This window comes from Bubalus kerabau, chromosome 11 (assembly GCF_029407905.1).
Source record: "Bubalus kerabau isolate K-KA32 ecotype Philippines breed swamp buffalo chromosome 11, PCC_UOA_SB_1v2, whole genome shotgun sequence".
Lineage (NCBI taxonomy): Eukaryota > Metazoa > Chordata > Mammalia > Artiodactyla > Bovidae > Bubalus > Bubalus kerabau.
The window spans coordinates 83923669-83940016 of record NC_073634.1 but is presented as its reverse complement, the minus strand read 5'-3'; the positions used below and the strand labels follow the sequence as shown (position 1 = coordinate 83940016).

Genomic DNA, 16348 nt, shown 5'->3' with positions numbered 1-16348 from the left:
TCTTTTCTGGCTATCATTTGCACTTTGGTGCCTCGCCCACGGGTCTGTTCCTGGTGGTTTTCTCTTGCCCATCAGAACCCTTCCATCAGTCCCATTTTGTGCCTAGCGCCAAATCTCTCTCTATGATAACTCAAACCATGAGGAGTGATTTGATTTGGGGCTGGGCTGCCCTTTATCTTATAGCCTGGAGCCCTAGCCTAAAAATAATACACTCCTGTTTCTGTTCCCTCACTTCTTAGGTAACAGACTCTCAAATACCGACTGGCTTTCAGGGAAAGAATCCACAGAGCCAACATGCCCTGACTCCTTAGAGACAAGCCACATGGAAGTCTGTGACTCGTATTTTCATACTTCAAAAACTTATGTTGCAATCAGTGAATGGTAGGGTTAAAAGGGCCTTAAAGATTATCTTGTCCAACTCACTCATTTTTCAGTTGGAGAAGCTGAGCAACAGAGGAGGAAAAGATCTTGCCCAAGATCAGGATTTAACTGGAAACAGGGCGAGGATAAATACTCCCCATTATGTCATGGAAGCTTTAGGGAACATGTTAAGCTTTACTGTCATTTTTACCCTTCCTTTCATCCCAGTTTCATAATGAAGACTACTTGGCCCACATCATTGCAACTCCAGTATGGTTGTTGTTATTCAGTGGCTAAGTCATGTCCAGCTCTTTCAGACCCCATGAACTGCAGCTCACCATGCTTCCCTGTCCTCGCTATCTCCCGGAGTTTGGTCAAACTAATGCCCATTGAGTTGGCAATGCTGTCTAACCATCTCATCCTCTGCTACCCCATTCTCCTCCGGCCTTCAATCTTTCCCAGTGTCAGGGTCTTTTCCAGTGAGTCAGCTCTTTGTATCATGTGGCCAAAGTATTGGAGCTTCAGCTTCAGCATCAGTCCTTCCAATGAATATTCAGGATTGATTTCCTTTAGGATTGACTGGTTGGATCTCCTTGCAGTCCAAAGGACTCTCAAGATTCTTCTCCAGCACCACAATTCGAAAACATCAATTCTTTGGTGCTCAGCCTTGTTTATGGTCCAACTCTCACATCCAAACATAACTACTGGAAAAACCATATAACTAAGCAGCACCTTTGTACCTAATACTGAGGATGCTAAGACAAAGGCACAGGCCCTGCCTTCAAGCTATGTAGAATGTAATGATGAAGACAGACAAGGAAACAATCTCTTAGAAGGGCAGTCTGTTTTCTATACATAAATGAAATATTCCTCCCATCTGCCATCTGCACCCTATGTTTATACTTATGGTTGCACTAACTTTCCTCATGTATAGATTATTATTAGGCTGATTTTCCCAGAAAGAAACATACCAAATCCCATAACTTAATGAAGACCAGTGACCAGCTCCTTTATAGTGGTTCATGTATCCTTCATTCATTCCCTCAAAAAGTATTTGTTGAGCATCTAGTATGAGGTACCAGGCTGCAAAGATTAAAAAAAAAAAAAAAAAAAAAAGCAGTCCTCTCAAGCAACTAACAAGCCAGTAGAGAAATAATGATCATGGAAGCTTTTATAAGGGAAGGGAGATGCCTAGGACAAAAGAAAGTCCTTTGGAAAGCCTTGGAAAGTCCACAAAGATTTCACAGACGAGGAGGTATGTGAAACTGAGACTACTTAGAGAAGTATGCTGAGCAGAAAAAGGAGGATGATATTCCAGGAAAAGAAACAGCACATGCCAACCATGAATGTGTGGAAGCATGCAAGTCCTGGGACCTGTAACAGTTGATTATTGCTGGCATGAAAAAGGAAAAGACAGGTTGGCAGAAAGTGAGTTTATGAATAGGCAGGACTGTGCCATGCCAGCAAGCTGGGGCTACATCCTGTAGACAATGGAGAGCTGCAGAGGGTTTTAGGGAGATCAGATGTTGAGGTTTGCACTTCAGAAATGCTGTCAAGCAGCCATGCAGAAGCCAGGCTACAGTTAGAGAACCCAATGAGGATTACTAATCCAGGCAAAACCTAAGAAGGGCAGTGGCAGGCTGCTCAGATCCAGGCCAGAACTTGATTTTCTATATGAGTCACTCATTTCCTGGCACACCTGAGTGATGATACTGACGATGACCCAGAACCGGGTTGCATGAGGTTATGTATTTGAGTCTCCAAAACTGTGATTCATGGTGCTAATGGTGTTCCCCTTATGTATAAGGCCATCCTCTCCTGGGTCAACTGAACAGTTTAAGGCATCACAGTGACCCTTGGAGAATCCAAGTTTCCTTGCTCAAGAGAGAAGCTGACACACTGTCGACCTTCTAATGGCCCTGGGAGAGGAGGTTGTTAATAACGCTTAATCCATTTTCCCATCATTCACATAAACTCACTTCTGAGATTGTGGTTTTGGCAAATCTAACAGGCTTGTCCAAACAAGAGCCTGGCAAAGTGATTGCTCTCTCATCCCTTCTTTCAGCACCAAAGGACACTGATTTCAGCCTCTCAAACCTTCCTGCTTCTGCTCCTGTTCCTTCTGTTGAAATATCTTCGGACCACCTATCTCTGGGTAGTTGTGCGCTGATATCTTCCTTACAGTTCCAGGTTGAAATTCTAGCTCTGGTTGTATGACTTGTACAAGAAAGCCACTCTAATCACTTGCTCAGTTGTCATGGGGCTAGAGGTCAAGTTTATGAAGTGTTCAACATACTGTCTACCCCCCAGCCACTGTCAGGGTTCAGTAGCTATTATTAGGTGAGATTCTAGTTCAAAAATGACAATTTGTACTTCTCTACTGAAAAGAGCAAAGAGAAGTACTGAAAGGTTGGGTAATACATCTTTTGATTATCAAGAAAACCATGAATTACAGTTTTCTTACCCAGATTAATTAAATCTGACACCTGAGTACCCACTTGATTTCCATATCCAGCTGTGGAATCCCACAGAAACTTATAATTAAGAGACAGTTGCTAATAAGAGACTTGGAACTTGAAATTAAAAGCGAAAATAAGTAGAGAAACTCCGGAGGTCATTGTTGCTGATCCTCAGGTCCTTTTCTCAAACAGAAGCATTTGAAAGCAAATGGCCATCTTAACAGCACTTTTTTACCATGTATTCTTCCCAAGAGGAAATCTTCTGAAAGCAGCAAGAGTGGTTTGGTTTCATTACAATGAAAGAATTGTGCAGTGTTAGGGCAGGCTACTGACAATAAGTGTGGAATCTGTTTTAAAAGAAGGTAATAAAAAATAATAACAACAAGGCATGTGGTAAGATTACCCCTCTTGGGCTATTGCAAGTGTGGGCCTGCTGAAGGCCTGGTAGAGAATTTGTCTCCAGCACGTAAAAGGGCTAGGTCTGCTTGGGTAAATTCTTCTAAACCTATCTCCTCTAACAGGACTTTAAAGATCTTGTGATACCTTTCTTGTTCTGGTAACCCCTCGTATTTTCAAGTCTAACTTGATTTTTAAATCACCCTGTGGTTAATTTGTTTTGTTTTCATTCCTTTTTGTTACAAAACAACAACATTAAAGGGGAAAAGCTTAAATCATCTTTAATTTTCCTTCACTAATTTTGGAATAATTTTTGGTCTTTGTTTACCTACTTATTTCTTAATTAGCCATCACAGTAAATCTGAAAGAGTTTTTTAGTTTTTCTTTTTTTAATGTGTGCTTTATTGGGAAAGAAATTGACGATAAAGCAGATAATTAATATTTCTCTAAGCAGCACACAAGATAAATGGCTGGCCAAATCAGGGATAACTCTAAACCTATGCTCTGCCCACCTACACTTGAGAGTGATGTTGGTCACACAACCTGGCCCATGATTGATATATTTTATATTTTATTTTATGCACTATTATTTTTACTTACTAGCAGTAATAATAAAATAATGAAATTACATCAACTGAAATTCACTAACCAATCTTAAAAAAAAAAGCCACCCAGAGGTTGTCAACACTGAAGGCAATGTTGTAGGAAGTCTCTGAAGATGAAAAGAGAAATAGAGAGCTAATGTGACCAGTAAAAATGAGCTGTTCCCATTTGAAAAAGAAAAAACAGCAGAAACTTTAGAATTAGAACAACCACCATTGCTGATCATGTTTTCAAAGCCATTTTTTGATGATTTGCCAATAAAGCCTTCTTATTGTTCTTGTCAATAGCCCCACTTAGTAACCCTGCAAACTAAATGCAGAATTAGGTATCTGGGCAGTAAGTGCTAAGGAATCATAATTCATAAAATGAGATTATAAACAGTTTCCATATACTTTACCTGAATAGCATAAAAGGAGATGATTGGCTTTCCTTGTGGGAGTCAATGTGTGTAAAAGATGACACATGACGAAGGAAGATGAAGTCAATAGCCTTTTGAGAAATCTTTTTCATGCATCTCTTTTATAGAATATCAAATAGAAGGAAACAGATTTGGGAAGACTGATCAGACACGCTAGAGGGACTTCCAACCAAGGGACTACTCAGAACTCTAGCTTGGCTCCTAATCAAGCTTGAAATGATCACAGGCACAGCACTAATTGCATTAATTTGCTTTTCTTCAGGCAGAATGGGGAAACAGAATAGCAAACTGGCCCCTGAAGTGATGGAGGACCTGGTGAAGAGCACAGAGTTTAATGAGCATGAACTCAAGCAGTGGTACAAAGGATTTCTCAAGGACTGTCCAAGCGGGAGACTGAATCTCGAGGAATTTCAGCAGCTCTATGTGAAGGTAAGTTGTTTTTCAACCTTTTTAAAAAATTTTTCAGGCCAGAAAACCTTGTCTTCATCAACTATAGCTTCACATGGAATTATAACTCCAAGTAGCCAGTTTGTTTCAACTCTAGTGGTTTTCCACCCCAAAAGAAAAATGGTAAAATGGTCATTTTTTTTAAATGTAAAGGAATGTGTTTTGTTCCAGAGATAAGTCAAGAAATTTCTGAACAAGAAGAGTAATTGTTCAATCAAAACACCAAACAGAGTTCAGACTTTGACAGCATCTGGTAAAGAAGAGTTAAAATCCCAGATAATAGTGTTTCTTGATGATTATGGACAAGCAACTAATTGCATCATTTGGCTTGTTAAAGGTATCTACACATTTCTCCGGCTACCCTGGTAGCTTAGCTGGTAAAGAATCCGCTTGCAATGCAGGAGACCCCGGTTTGATTTCTGGGTTCAGAAGATCCCCTGGAGGAGGGCATGGCAACCCACTCCAGTATTCTTGCCTGGAGGATCCCCATGGACAGAGGAGCTTGGCGGGCTGCAGTCCATGGGGTCGCAAAGAGTTGGACATGACTAAGTGACTAAGCCCTGCACAGCACACCTCAGTCAAAGAGGAAGTGCATGGGAGGGCTTTTGCAACAAAGGTTCCTTTATATGCAGATAAGAAAAATATATAGATCCCCAAAGCTTTGAATTTAAAAGGAAGTAGGGAGTTCTGATGTATATTAAAGTCAGCATGGATGGTCATCTACATTTTATCAAGTTCTAAAATATGAATTCTTCCCAGCATTTTCTACTGTTTAGAAGTTAAAATTCCCCCATTGTTGTTTAGTGACTAAATCGGGCCCAACTCTTTTGCAACCCCGTGGACTGTTGCCTGCTAGTCTCCTCTGTTCTTGGGATTTCCCAGGCAAGAATACTGGAGAGGGTTGCCATTTCTTTCTCTAGGGGATTTTCCCAGCCCAGGGATCCAACTTGTGTCTCCTGCATTGGCAGGCAGATTCTTCACCACTGAGCCACCACAGAAGCCAAGGACATTAGATAAAACCGTTCCATGAAAGGTATTTGTATCGCAGTGATGTTTCAGGTTTTGCTGAATTTATCAGTTGTATTGGTTCTAGATTTGGCATGATCTAAGACATTCCTTTTTCTTTATACTTGGATAATTTGTGGCTTGTGGAAGAAATGCATTGTTTTTCTTTTAATTTTTTCTGACTAAAATACCAAATATATAATAGTGCTCTTATCATTTAAATGCAGCGAATACCAATTTGAGCAATATGATCCATCCACGTGCATGTATGTGTGTTGGGATGATTATATAAAATATTAAACATTGTCATTCTCTCCTGAAGTTGAACATCTCACATAGCCTTTGCTCCAGCAATACCATCCTGTGCATATAAAAAAGGTATATATAAGAATGCTCATAGCTGCACCATTCACAATAGCAAAACTGGGAAACAACCCAAATGCCCATCAAAAGGAGAGTGGAAAATAAACTGTGGTATACTCACATAGTCATCCAAACAGTTGAACTTCAGCAACACTGAAACATTAAGTGCTAAAAGTCAGTCTCAAAATACTTTAAATTAAACACAGATAAGATAAAAATATATTTTATAGAACTACAAATAAAAGCAATAAAATCACACAAAAAAGAAAGCAAGAGAGTGATGAAGACAGGATTAAAACCGATGGTTGCCTCCCATGCATAAGAGGCAAAGGGTGAGACGGAAGTTTAGCCATGTGGTTAGATACAGATTGTGTCAAAGTCTTAGCCACTGCTTTGGGGGCTGGGTTTGCAGGTACTTATTAAATTACTAATTTTATTAATGCAATAAGCACGGACCACTAGTGAATGTCAAGAATCCATGATTATCATGAATCCAATGCTGACCCTATGAGAGCTTGAGGTATCTATAAAATTCTCTCCTTGCATGTGTGTATAAAGGACAAAAAGTGGCAGGTGTGCATGTTATAAGATCACTGTGACATTTCTAAGAGGATCTGAGCCATTGGTTTTAGTGTGTAGAGATCTTCTATATGGAAGCACTGAGAAATGCATTTATCATTGACATAAATAGAAATAAACTGCTTTTGCACAGAAGTGGGATGGTCATTTTCCTAAATTTTTATACCACTCTCCATAGCTTTCAAAGTCACATCTTCTATCGTTTTATTACCCAGGAGTGAGCCTGTGCCTCCACATTGTCTTCCCTCAGCCCCAAGAAAAGTACAAATAAATGAAAATTTTCAAAGCCACTTTCCTATGAGGAAAGGTCATGCAGGCTGTCACTCTGTGTTTAAGAGAGCTGTGTGTACCACGTTTCTCACTATTTGTTTACAGTGAGAGTGATTTTGCCTTTGAAGAAATAGTTCAAATGCAGGAAATGAAGTATTTTATTTACATGCTGTAGGGACTCCACACTGAAAATAAAATCCACCTCAAGATAAGGGAGGAGCGTGTATAAACATTAAATATCCCTCAGCGTTTTATGGTACAACTGATGTACATGGACCAACATCAGCCCCCGTTTCTACCTTCCCCAGTCCACCTCAGAGTACTTTTTTCCAAGAAGGTGAAGTTTTATCCTGGTAGATGGAGTTTAGATTCTTGGCAGACTCTTAACAACCATATTTAAACTCAGCCACTGCTCTGGTTATCAAATAGTCAGAAAGTAGGCAAAGTCTTCCTCTCCTGTGAGAGTTGTCCAAGGACAAAATACAAAAAAGAATTACAGAGGAAATATGCCACTTCCTTCCACAGGGAAAAAGAATAAAAGAAAGAAAGAAACACAGGTCTGATAGGTTAGAAGGGAGAGTAACAGAGAAAGATGTGGTTTATGTAATGAAAGCCCAGGAGAAGGGCTGGGAAGAAAACTCTTCCTTTAATGCTGCTTAAAAGTACAAATGTTCACCAAGGCACAGTCTTTATCTTGGTGAATAGGCATTTTTCAGTAGTCCCTTCTGTCTCAGGCTGAACGGTGAGACATCCTGGAATCCAGCTGAGTGAGCAAAGCAGCCAGTGGCCTCTGCCCTCTATCTGTGAGGTCAGCCTGGTACATTTACTGTTACTGACCTGACCCCTTTTAGGCTTCAGGAGAGTCACCTCGCTGCTGTAGAGTCAGCTGTGAGGAGAGCATAGGGTGGAGCAGGGTAACCAGAGAGGCCCCCGCCCCCGCCGCCCCCTGCAAGGCCAGGAACCACAAACCCTCAACTTCAAAAGACTTTGTTTGCAAAATATGAAGAAATTCCATCCAGTCTCTCTTTAGAACTGTCCAAAACTGAAGTTCAGAAAACGTAGATAATTTTCCCAGTGTCACAAGAAGACTGGCGATCAGGACAGACATTAAAGATGGGGTGCCCTGACCCGCCCAGCAGCACACGGCTCTGCCTGTCCCCTGGATTCTCTTGGCAGCCTCTCATCACCCTCCCTCCAAGCCCCTCCACCGTACAACCTGCTGGAGTGAGATTTGAAAAACACGGGGCTGGGCATGGTCCTTCCTGGTTTGCGGCTGGTGTTAACCGAACCAGGCTCATTTGCCTGACGCACGGCAAGCCAAACGCTGAGATGGTGAGGTTTGTGGCAGGGAAAGAGCTGACTCAAGACAGCCAGCCAAGGAGCTGATTGACAAAACAGCCAAGCTGATTGACAAAACAGACAGGAGAAGGAGTCTCAGATCCACTGCCTTGAAGGCAAAGGGCGTGAGATATTTATATATAAAGAAGCGAGGTTGTCTGAGGCCTGGGGCAAGGTGATGAGAGTAGAGAAAAGGTGAGTTATCCGCATTCGGTGCAGATGTGTCCGGGTTACATGCTTCTTCATGGGATGCATGTTCAAAAATGAAGGTGCTTTAGCAAGATCTGAGGATGGATGTTTTGGCCCTCTGACATCAAAAAGTCACTCATCAGACAACTGTGCAGGCCCAGTTTTAGTGTCAGTGGTCCCTACCTGCTTTAGTCAGTCTGACTAGACAGGAGTTGATGCCAAGTTTCTGGAAAACAGCTTAAGTGCCTGTTGTTCCTATAGTGATCCATAGTCGGAGGAGTTATCTGTAGGAGTGGTTAAGAAGTGTTGTGATATTATTACCTCGCTATGTGAAACTTGGAGGGGATGCAATTAAAGAAAAAAAAAAAAAACTAAACCAAGCTTAATCAGTGAAGGCAGGTTACAAGCAGGGTTTTTTTGTTTGCTTTTTTAACAATCTGTTCCCTTATCTGCTGTTCTGTGGAAGTCAAGGATTTCTGTTAACCCTATGGGGCACAGTTTTGCAGGTTTCATTCATCAGTCCTGTAGAGCAGGAGTCCCCAGTCTCTAGGATTTAATGCCTGATGATCTGCGGTGGAGCTGATGTAATAATAATAGAAAATATTAATAACAGAAATAAAGTGCACAATAAATGTAACACACTTAAATCGTCCTAAAATAATCCCACCCCGCCCAGTCCATGGAAAAATTGTCTTCCACAAAAACTGTCCCCAAAAAAGTTGGGGACCACTGTTACAGAGGACAGTCAGCTCACTTCCATTAACATAAAACCTGGTGGCTAGCACAGGGCCTGCCACACAGCAAGCATCAGTGTTTGGTGAGTGACCTATGAATAATAATTGCTGGCTGTGTATCTCCTTTTTGGGAAGCCTTGTGGTGGAGGCATAGAGAAGTGGCTAAAGGATAGTCCTGCCTGCTCTTCAGGAACTCAGAAGCTAATTGTAGAGACACAGTTAACCACAAGCCAAGGCAGAATGACACTGATGCATGTTGTTGGGGCACAAGCGGAAGGTAGATGTAATTTCATGATGGCATATTAAAGTAAGAAGGTAATTAATGCAGTGCAAATAGTTTTATCTGTACCATTTTTCTAGATTCCACTTGTTCAGTCACTAAGTCATCTCTTTGCGACTCCATGACTATATAGCATGCCAGGCTCCTCTATCCTCCAATATCTCCCAGAGTTTGCTCAAAATTCATGAGTTGGTGATGCTATCTAACCATCTCGTCCTCTGTCGTCCCCTTCTCCTCCTGCCCTCAATCTTTCCCAGCATCAGGGTCTTTTCCAATGAGTTGGCTCTTCCCATCAGTGGCTCAAGTATTGAAGCTTCAGCTTCAGCATCAGTCATATCAGCAATGAATATTCATAGTTGATTTCCTTTAGGATCGACTGGTTTGACCTCCTTGCAGTTCAGGGGACTCTCAAGTGTCTTCACCAGCTCCACAATTCAAAAGCATCAATTCTTTGGCTCTCACATGTGTTAATAAACAGTATTTGACATATGTGCACTGCCACGTGTAAAACAGATAGTGGAAACCTGCTATATAGCACAAGGAGCTCAGCTCGGTGCTCTGTGATGACATAGATGGATGGGATAGGGCGTGGGCTGAGAGGGAGGTCCAAGAGGGAAGAGATATATGCATACATATAACTGATGCATTTCATTATTCAGCAGAAACTAACACAACATTCTAAAGCAACTATACTGCAATTTTTTTGTTTAAAGAGAGTAAGTTTAAAAAAATCATGGGATTTAGAATCTGACAGACCTGAGATTCAATCCTAGCTGTGCTACATTTGCCAGATCTCTGCCTCTCTGAATCTGTTTCCTTATCTACATGATGGAAATAATAAGCCCCGGCCTGTCACCTCAGTGGTGGAGTCCCAAAGGAAAGAAAGGAAGTGAAAATGACTTGCAACTTATAACAAGATGTTTTTGCCATCATGATAGATGATCCACTCATTTACTCTCAAAGAACCAAGGTGGAAAATAGGTTTTATTTCCTATGCCAAAGGCAGTGGCAGCATAGAACAGTCTATAGAGGAGGAAGTGAGGTTCTGCGGAGGTTCCATAGGAAAATGAGCCTGAATCGAATAGTGTTGTCTACCATGTTTCCAGGGTAGCAGGATCCACCACGAGGCTACATCCCCAGCCCTGAGATTCTTAGCCACTGAGTTCTGTGCTTTCTCCAGCACAGTTGCCTCTTCCAGCTCCCTGCTACTAGGCAGAATAAGGCATGGTGTTCCAGATCTTCTGTATTCAGTCCCACCAACCACTTGGCGTCCTGTCCCCCACACACCTCCACTTGCTCCTACCTGCTCAGTCTCTACTGCATATTATTTTGCAGATGAAGAAAGAGATAAATTCTCAGAGGTAACTAAATAGCCAAAGATTGTTCTTCTGGTTCTGTTCTGTGCTCATTCGCTCAGTCGTGTCCAACTCTTTGTGATCTCATGGACTGTAGCCAGCCAGGCTCCTCTGTCCATGGGATTTTCCAGGCAAGAATACTAGAATGAAGTGCTATTCCTTCTCCAGTTGATCTTCTTGATCCGGGGATTGAACCTGCATCTCTTGCATGTCCTGCATTAGCAGGCAGATTCCTTACCACTTGTGCCACCTGAGGTCTAGCCCAATTCTCTTGAGCCACTGTTTTTCCACCAAGCAAAAACAATTGCACCAAATTTTCTCCTCAAGAGTGTTAAGTGATAGGCAACACTTACAGGTGTTAGGGCCCGAGGCAGGTGGGAGGGCCCGAGAGTGCCTTTGAACCATCTCTAATCCAACAGTTTGAATTTTAGTAAAACTTATTTACATATAACAGTAGAGTTCTTGCCTAGTGATTCCATGTGTCCATCCAAGCGGTCGTTTCCTGAATAGCTCCTGTAATTTGGTTTTTAGAAAATACTCTTGCTGCTTATCCTTCAAAGACTGGGTTTATCCATTGATTTAGTCATTCAAGGCCCATTTCCTTTATGCTTTCTGTAACATGTTCTCTGTCTTGGGACTTGCCCTTGGTAATCTCAGAACCTGGTAGAGCTGGAATATCTTTTTTTTTTTTTTCTGTATAATGCTTTTCACTTCACAAAACTATGTTTATTTTACAATAGAATATAATTGGAATTCCATTCAGTGAGCAATTGTCGGGGCCTAAAACTTAAGAAATACAAATCTCAACCCCAAAATTCTGATGATATAACTACCCAGAGACAAGGATTAAAACAAAAATTTTTTAAAAAAGCTATCATAGAATCAGGAACATCTAAACATTTGATGATAAAGACATTTTAATAGAACAAGAGAGATTTTCCAGATAATAGCGCATTATTACCTAATTTGCTAAAGGGCTCCCTGGGTAGCTCAAACGGTAAAGAATCTGCCTGCAATGTGAGAGACCTGGGTTTGATCTCTGGGTTGGGAAGAGCTCCTGGAGAAGGGCATCGCAACCCACCCCAGTACTCTTGCCTGGAGCATTCCATGCACAGAGGAGCCTGGCGGGCCAGAGTCTATGGAGTTGCAAAGAGTCGGACACAACTGATTGACTAACATTACACATTACACCTAATTCGCTTTATGGCTTTAGCAGTTTACTCTCAAATTGTGCTCTTATGTTTAAAAACCTACTCTTAGAAGGAAATATGACCTCAAAGATAGTCCTAACAGAGAAAACCCATGAATGATATTTTGAGAGACACTGGCCTATAATGTAAAATTTTGTGTCTACCCTCTAGGGATAACTTCCTCAGATTTGTTTTATTTTATTTAGTTAGTTTTGGCTGTGCTGGATCTCCCATTGATGTGCAGGCTTTAGTTATAGCCAGCAGGGGCTACTCCCTAGTTGCAGTCAATGGGCTTCTCATTTCAGTGGCTTCTGTCGTCATGGTTCCTGGACTCTAGGTTCACAGGCTCGGTAGTTGTGGTGGCATGCAGGCTTGGTTGCTCTGTGACATGTGGAACCCTCTCGGAGCAGGGATCGAATCCATGTCCCCTGCATTGGTGGGTGGATTCTTAATCACTGGACCACCAGAGAAGTCCCTTCCTCAGATTTATAAAGGGTTCTTTGCAAGCTCTCAAAATGTTGTTGTTGTTGTTCAGTCGCTCAGTCATGCCTGACTCTTTGCAACCCCATGGACTGCAGCATGCCAGGCTTCCCTGTCCATCACCAACTTCTGGAGCTTGCTCAAACTCATGTCCATTGAGTCAGTGATGCCATCCAACCATTTCATCCTTCATCATCCCCTTCTCCTCCTGCCTTCAGTCTTTCCCAGCATTAGGGTCTTATCTATCAGGATCTGAAAATGTTAAGGATCACCAAAGATACTTGTATCATCGACAGGCTGAACATTCTAATTTCCGTAACAGCAGAGTTATGGGGTGTCACCTGACATGAGACAAATGGGGAAGATCTCCCTTCTATACTAGACTTTCAAATAAACTTTGCAGGCAATAAAAGAACAAAAATTTCTAGATTGCACTCTGTGAAATTGTTTTCAGTTTGTTGGGGATGCTTTCCTGATTCATTCAGGGCCCATTATTTAAGCTGTATTTTGTCCAGAGCCCCATGAAAATGGGAAGGCCCCACAGGGATGAAATGTATCTGCTTGCCATTCATTCTCCTAAGCACCTACATGCCAGATGCTGTGTAGGCTCTGGGTCTACAGAACACGTCACAGATCCTTGAGCTCAAGTGGCTATAATCTGGTCCTATCAAGAAGTCTATAGGTCGAGTGTATGAGATTATGTATGTGTGTGTGTTCAGTTGCTCAATCATGTCTGACTCTTTGCAACTCCATGGATTTCCCAAGCAAGAATACTAGAGTGGTTGCCATTTCCTTTTCAGGGAATCCTCCTAACCCAGGGGTCAAACCCTCATCTCTTGAGTCTCCTGCATTGGCAGGCGGATTCTTTGCCATTAGCACCACCCGGGAAACCCCTATAAGTGGGTAGGTGTATATATACATACATACATATATATATGTGTGTGTATGATATATATATAAGTATGTGTTTTTTATATACACGCATACACACACCTATGGTACAGGGGCTATTGTTATCAAGACCATGAAAGACAAGAAGGACATGAAGGCCTAGGGAGGGCTGGTGGGAAAGGAGATATCAAAGCTGAGTCTCAAAAGAAGAGTGATTTGGACATGATCTGTCAGTCTGTCTGGAAACTCCAAAATCCCAGTGACCAGAATCACAAAAGCTAAAAAAAAAAAAAAAAAAAACTATTGTGTTTGAGAGCTCCTTTGCATAATGCTGGCATGAGGCCCTTCTGATTGAGCATATTAGCTTGAAACAAAAGTACAATGAAACAAACACAACAAACTCACTCAGTAAAACCTCTCCGCAGAAACTTGCTGAGATAATTTGGAAAACCGCCTGTTGAAGATAAAGCTCATACCCACCAGGACTCCACCACAGGCCTCCTTTCTGGTGTCTCCCCCTTTTCTCCCTCCCTCCCTTTCTTCCCTTCCTTTGTGATCACTCTGAAGTGCTTCCCATCTGCCTGGTAGCTCACTTGATTCTCCATGACTGAGGAGCCAGACTTCGGACATAGTATTTCCTTACTTGAAGCCATAGGAGTTGGAAAGTCAGGACACCTGACCTGCAGAGGGGCCAGCAGAGTCAAACACGTGGGCCACCTTGCAAGCAGAATTCTCCCCTCCCTGCGGTGCTTTCTGTGTCCTCTGGGTCACATTCAGGAGCAAGCACCGGGAGTTTCTCTGTCTACTTTGTTGTAAGCCATGTGCGCCACACCCAGCCATCCTTCTGGGACCAGCTCAGAAGTCTTGTTGTAGCCACGCGTTCCGGGAAACAAACTCACTCAGAAGGATAATGCAGATAGTGGAGTGCAGTTTATTACACCAACGGGCCCAAGGTAGAGTCTCCTCTTAGTCAAGGACCCCGACCAGTTTTTAGGAAAACCTTATATACCCTAAGTGTACGTGTCCAAACCCACCTCCCCAAAATTCCCTGAAACTAGTCAGAACAAAGGAAAAAGAAAGATACAATCAAAGTTAACCCGTGATTCATAAGCCTTAAGCCTAGGTAGTTAACAGTGGACAATTATCAATAGGCTTGTGGTCATACCCCAATAAGCATAATAGAATGTATGATTCTATTTGGTTACACAGATAATTAGGGTATTCTTTTAGGCAATGGGGGCCTGGTTTTCTGTTGGTATGTCGTTTCCGTAGATACCGGGCATACAGCTCAAAGTCCACAGTCCGGCCCAAGATGGAGTCCTGCTTTCAAGAGAGAGCCTGTTCTGTTTCCTCCTTCAGTCTCGCCCTGGAAGAGCCTCCTTTGATCTCCTTACCCTCAAAGCCAGAAGAATCTCTTTCTCCACTGAGTTCCTTTGACTTTGATTCACCTGCATCCATCTCAAGACATTATGGTTTTGCAACAAAATTCTGTAAGCTTTTTTCACCGTCTCTCTAAATAGAAGCCTTCTTCATTCTCCAGAGCCTATACTGCTGTGAGTGTTTTGCCAGAATACACTTCAATGTGATGTGGTTTGATGAGAAGGCTAGAAGTGTACCTGGCTCTTCCATTAGCTGGTCTTGTGAACTTGGGAATGTCTTATGCTTAAATGTTGTTAAGTAAGTCAACAAATCACTCTGACCCTCAGACTCCTCATCTTTGAGATGGAGAGAATTACTCTGAGGCCTGCTTATATCATGAGAGAGCCAACCAAAGCACTTTATAAACAGTGACTATCCTTGCCCAGGTAAGACTGATCAGGACTTGATCTTAGGCACCTACCTGGGCATGGGAAGGCTTCCAGACACCCAATAGCCAGTCTTTTGGGCTGTGGCATCAAGAGCTGGCTCCCCTATCAGATATTTATCAAAATAAAATGCAACATTGCTTCTCAACACCTGATTCAAATCCATTTTGAAAATAATACTCTTGGCTCAAGAAAAGATTTTTGGGTAATCAGTTTTGGGGGATTCAGATTCTACTTGTTCATAAGAGGTAATTAGGAGCAGGCCTTATTAAAAATTTGTTGGGCAGAGCAATATACAGAAACATTTTAATTCCTTTGGGAAATAGACATTACATAAGACACAAAATGTTATCCAGATTGAGCTGGTGAGAACATGATAATTTTTAGTGAGAACCTGGAAATCCATTTCCACTTGGAATGTTTGCCAACATGATCCAGGCTGCACTTCAACTTGAATTAATGTGGAAAACAAGAGCTGGGGTCTGAAATCTCAAGGAAGAGATGACAATAAAGTTACAGTTCTGGGAAAACAAGGTCCCATGTAAGACTGCAAAGATACTTTATCAGGGTGAGACTGTCTCAGGGAATAGCTGGCTATTTCCTGCATGTCTTGCATTAGAGGGAGCATTTATCCTGGAAGGGTGGAAGTGATAACCTTCTTCTGTCTCAAAGGGTGTGAAATTATGTTGAATGGCTTCCACACCTTGGGACTTTACTTTCCCATGATAGGGTAGGTGTCAGTTAGAGAGATAACAATGATCTTTGCAGCCATGCCATCCAAAGGAATGCTCTTAGAGAATACCTCAACTTCTGCAGCCTCAGGTTAAGGTTGGAAAGAGTCCACCCTTACTCCATTTTACAAAAGAGGAAACAGACATCCTAGGGGGTGAGGGGAGGGCTTTCCAAGGAGCTGTTTCCTAATCTCTCCAATTAACATCTAAAAGGACGTGCCTCAACTCCAGGTTCTGTATGAGGGTTTAAAGCCAGAAGAACCTACTCTTCTTGTTAGCTATTCTTTTCAGTTAATTCAGTTCAGTCGTTCAGTCGTTTCCGACTCTTTGCGGACCCCGTGGACTGCAGCACGCCACGCCTCCCTGTCCATCACCAACTCCCGGAGTTTACTCAAACTCATGTCCGTAGAATCGGTGATGCCATCCAACCATCTCATGCTATGTCATCCCCTTTT

General features: G+C 42.2%; 1 protein-coding gene across 2 annotated transcripts in view; it reads left to right on the top strand.

Annotated features, from left to right (window-relative positions):
• Positions 1-16348, top strand: part of VSNL1 (visinin like 1) — a 120571-nt gene that overhangs the window by 45932 nt on the left and 58291 nt on the right. For both annotated transcript variants that reach the window (XM_055539158.1, XM_055539159.1), the window contains exon 2: positions 4499-4665. In XM_055539158.1, coding sequence (XP_055395133.1) covers positions 4504-4665 — 162 coding nt within the window. In that variant the 5' untranslated portion in view covers positions 4499-4503. The remainder of the gene's footprint in view (positions 1-4498; positions 4666-16348) is intronic.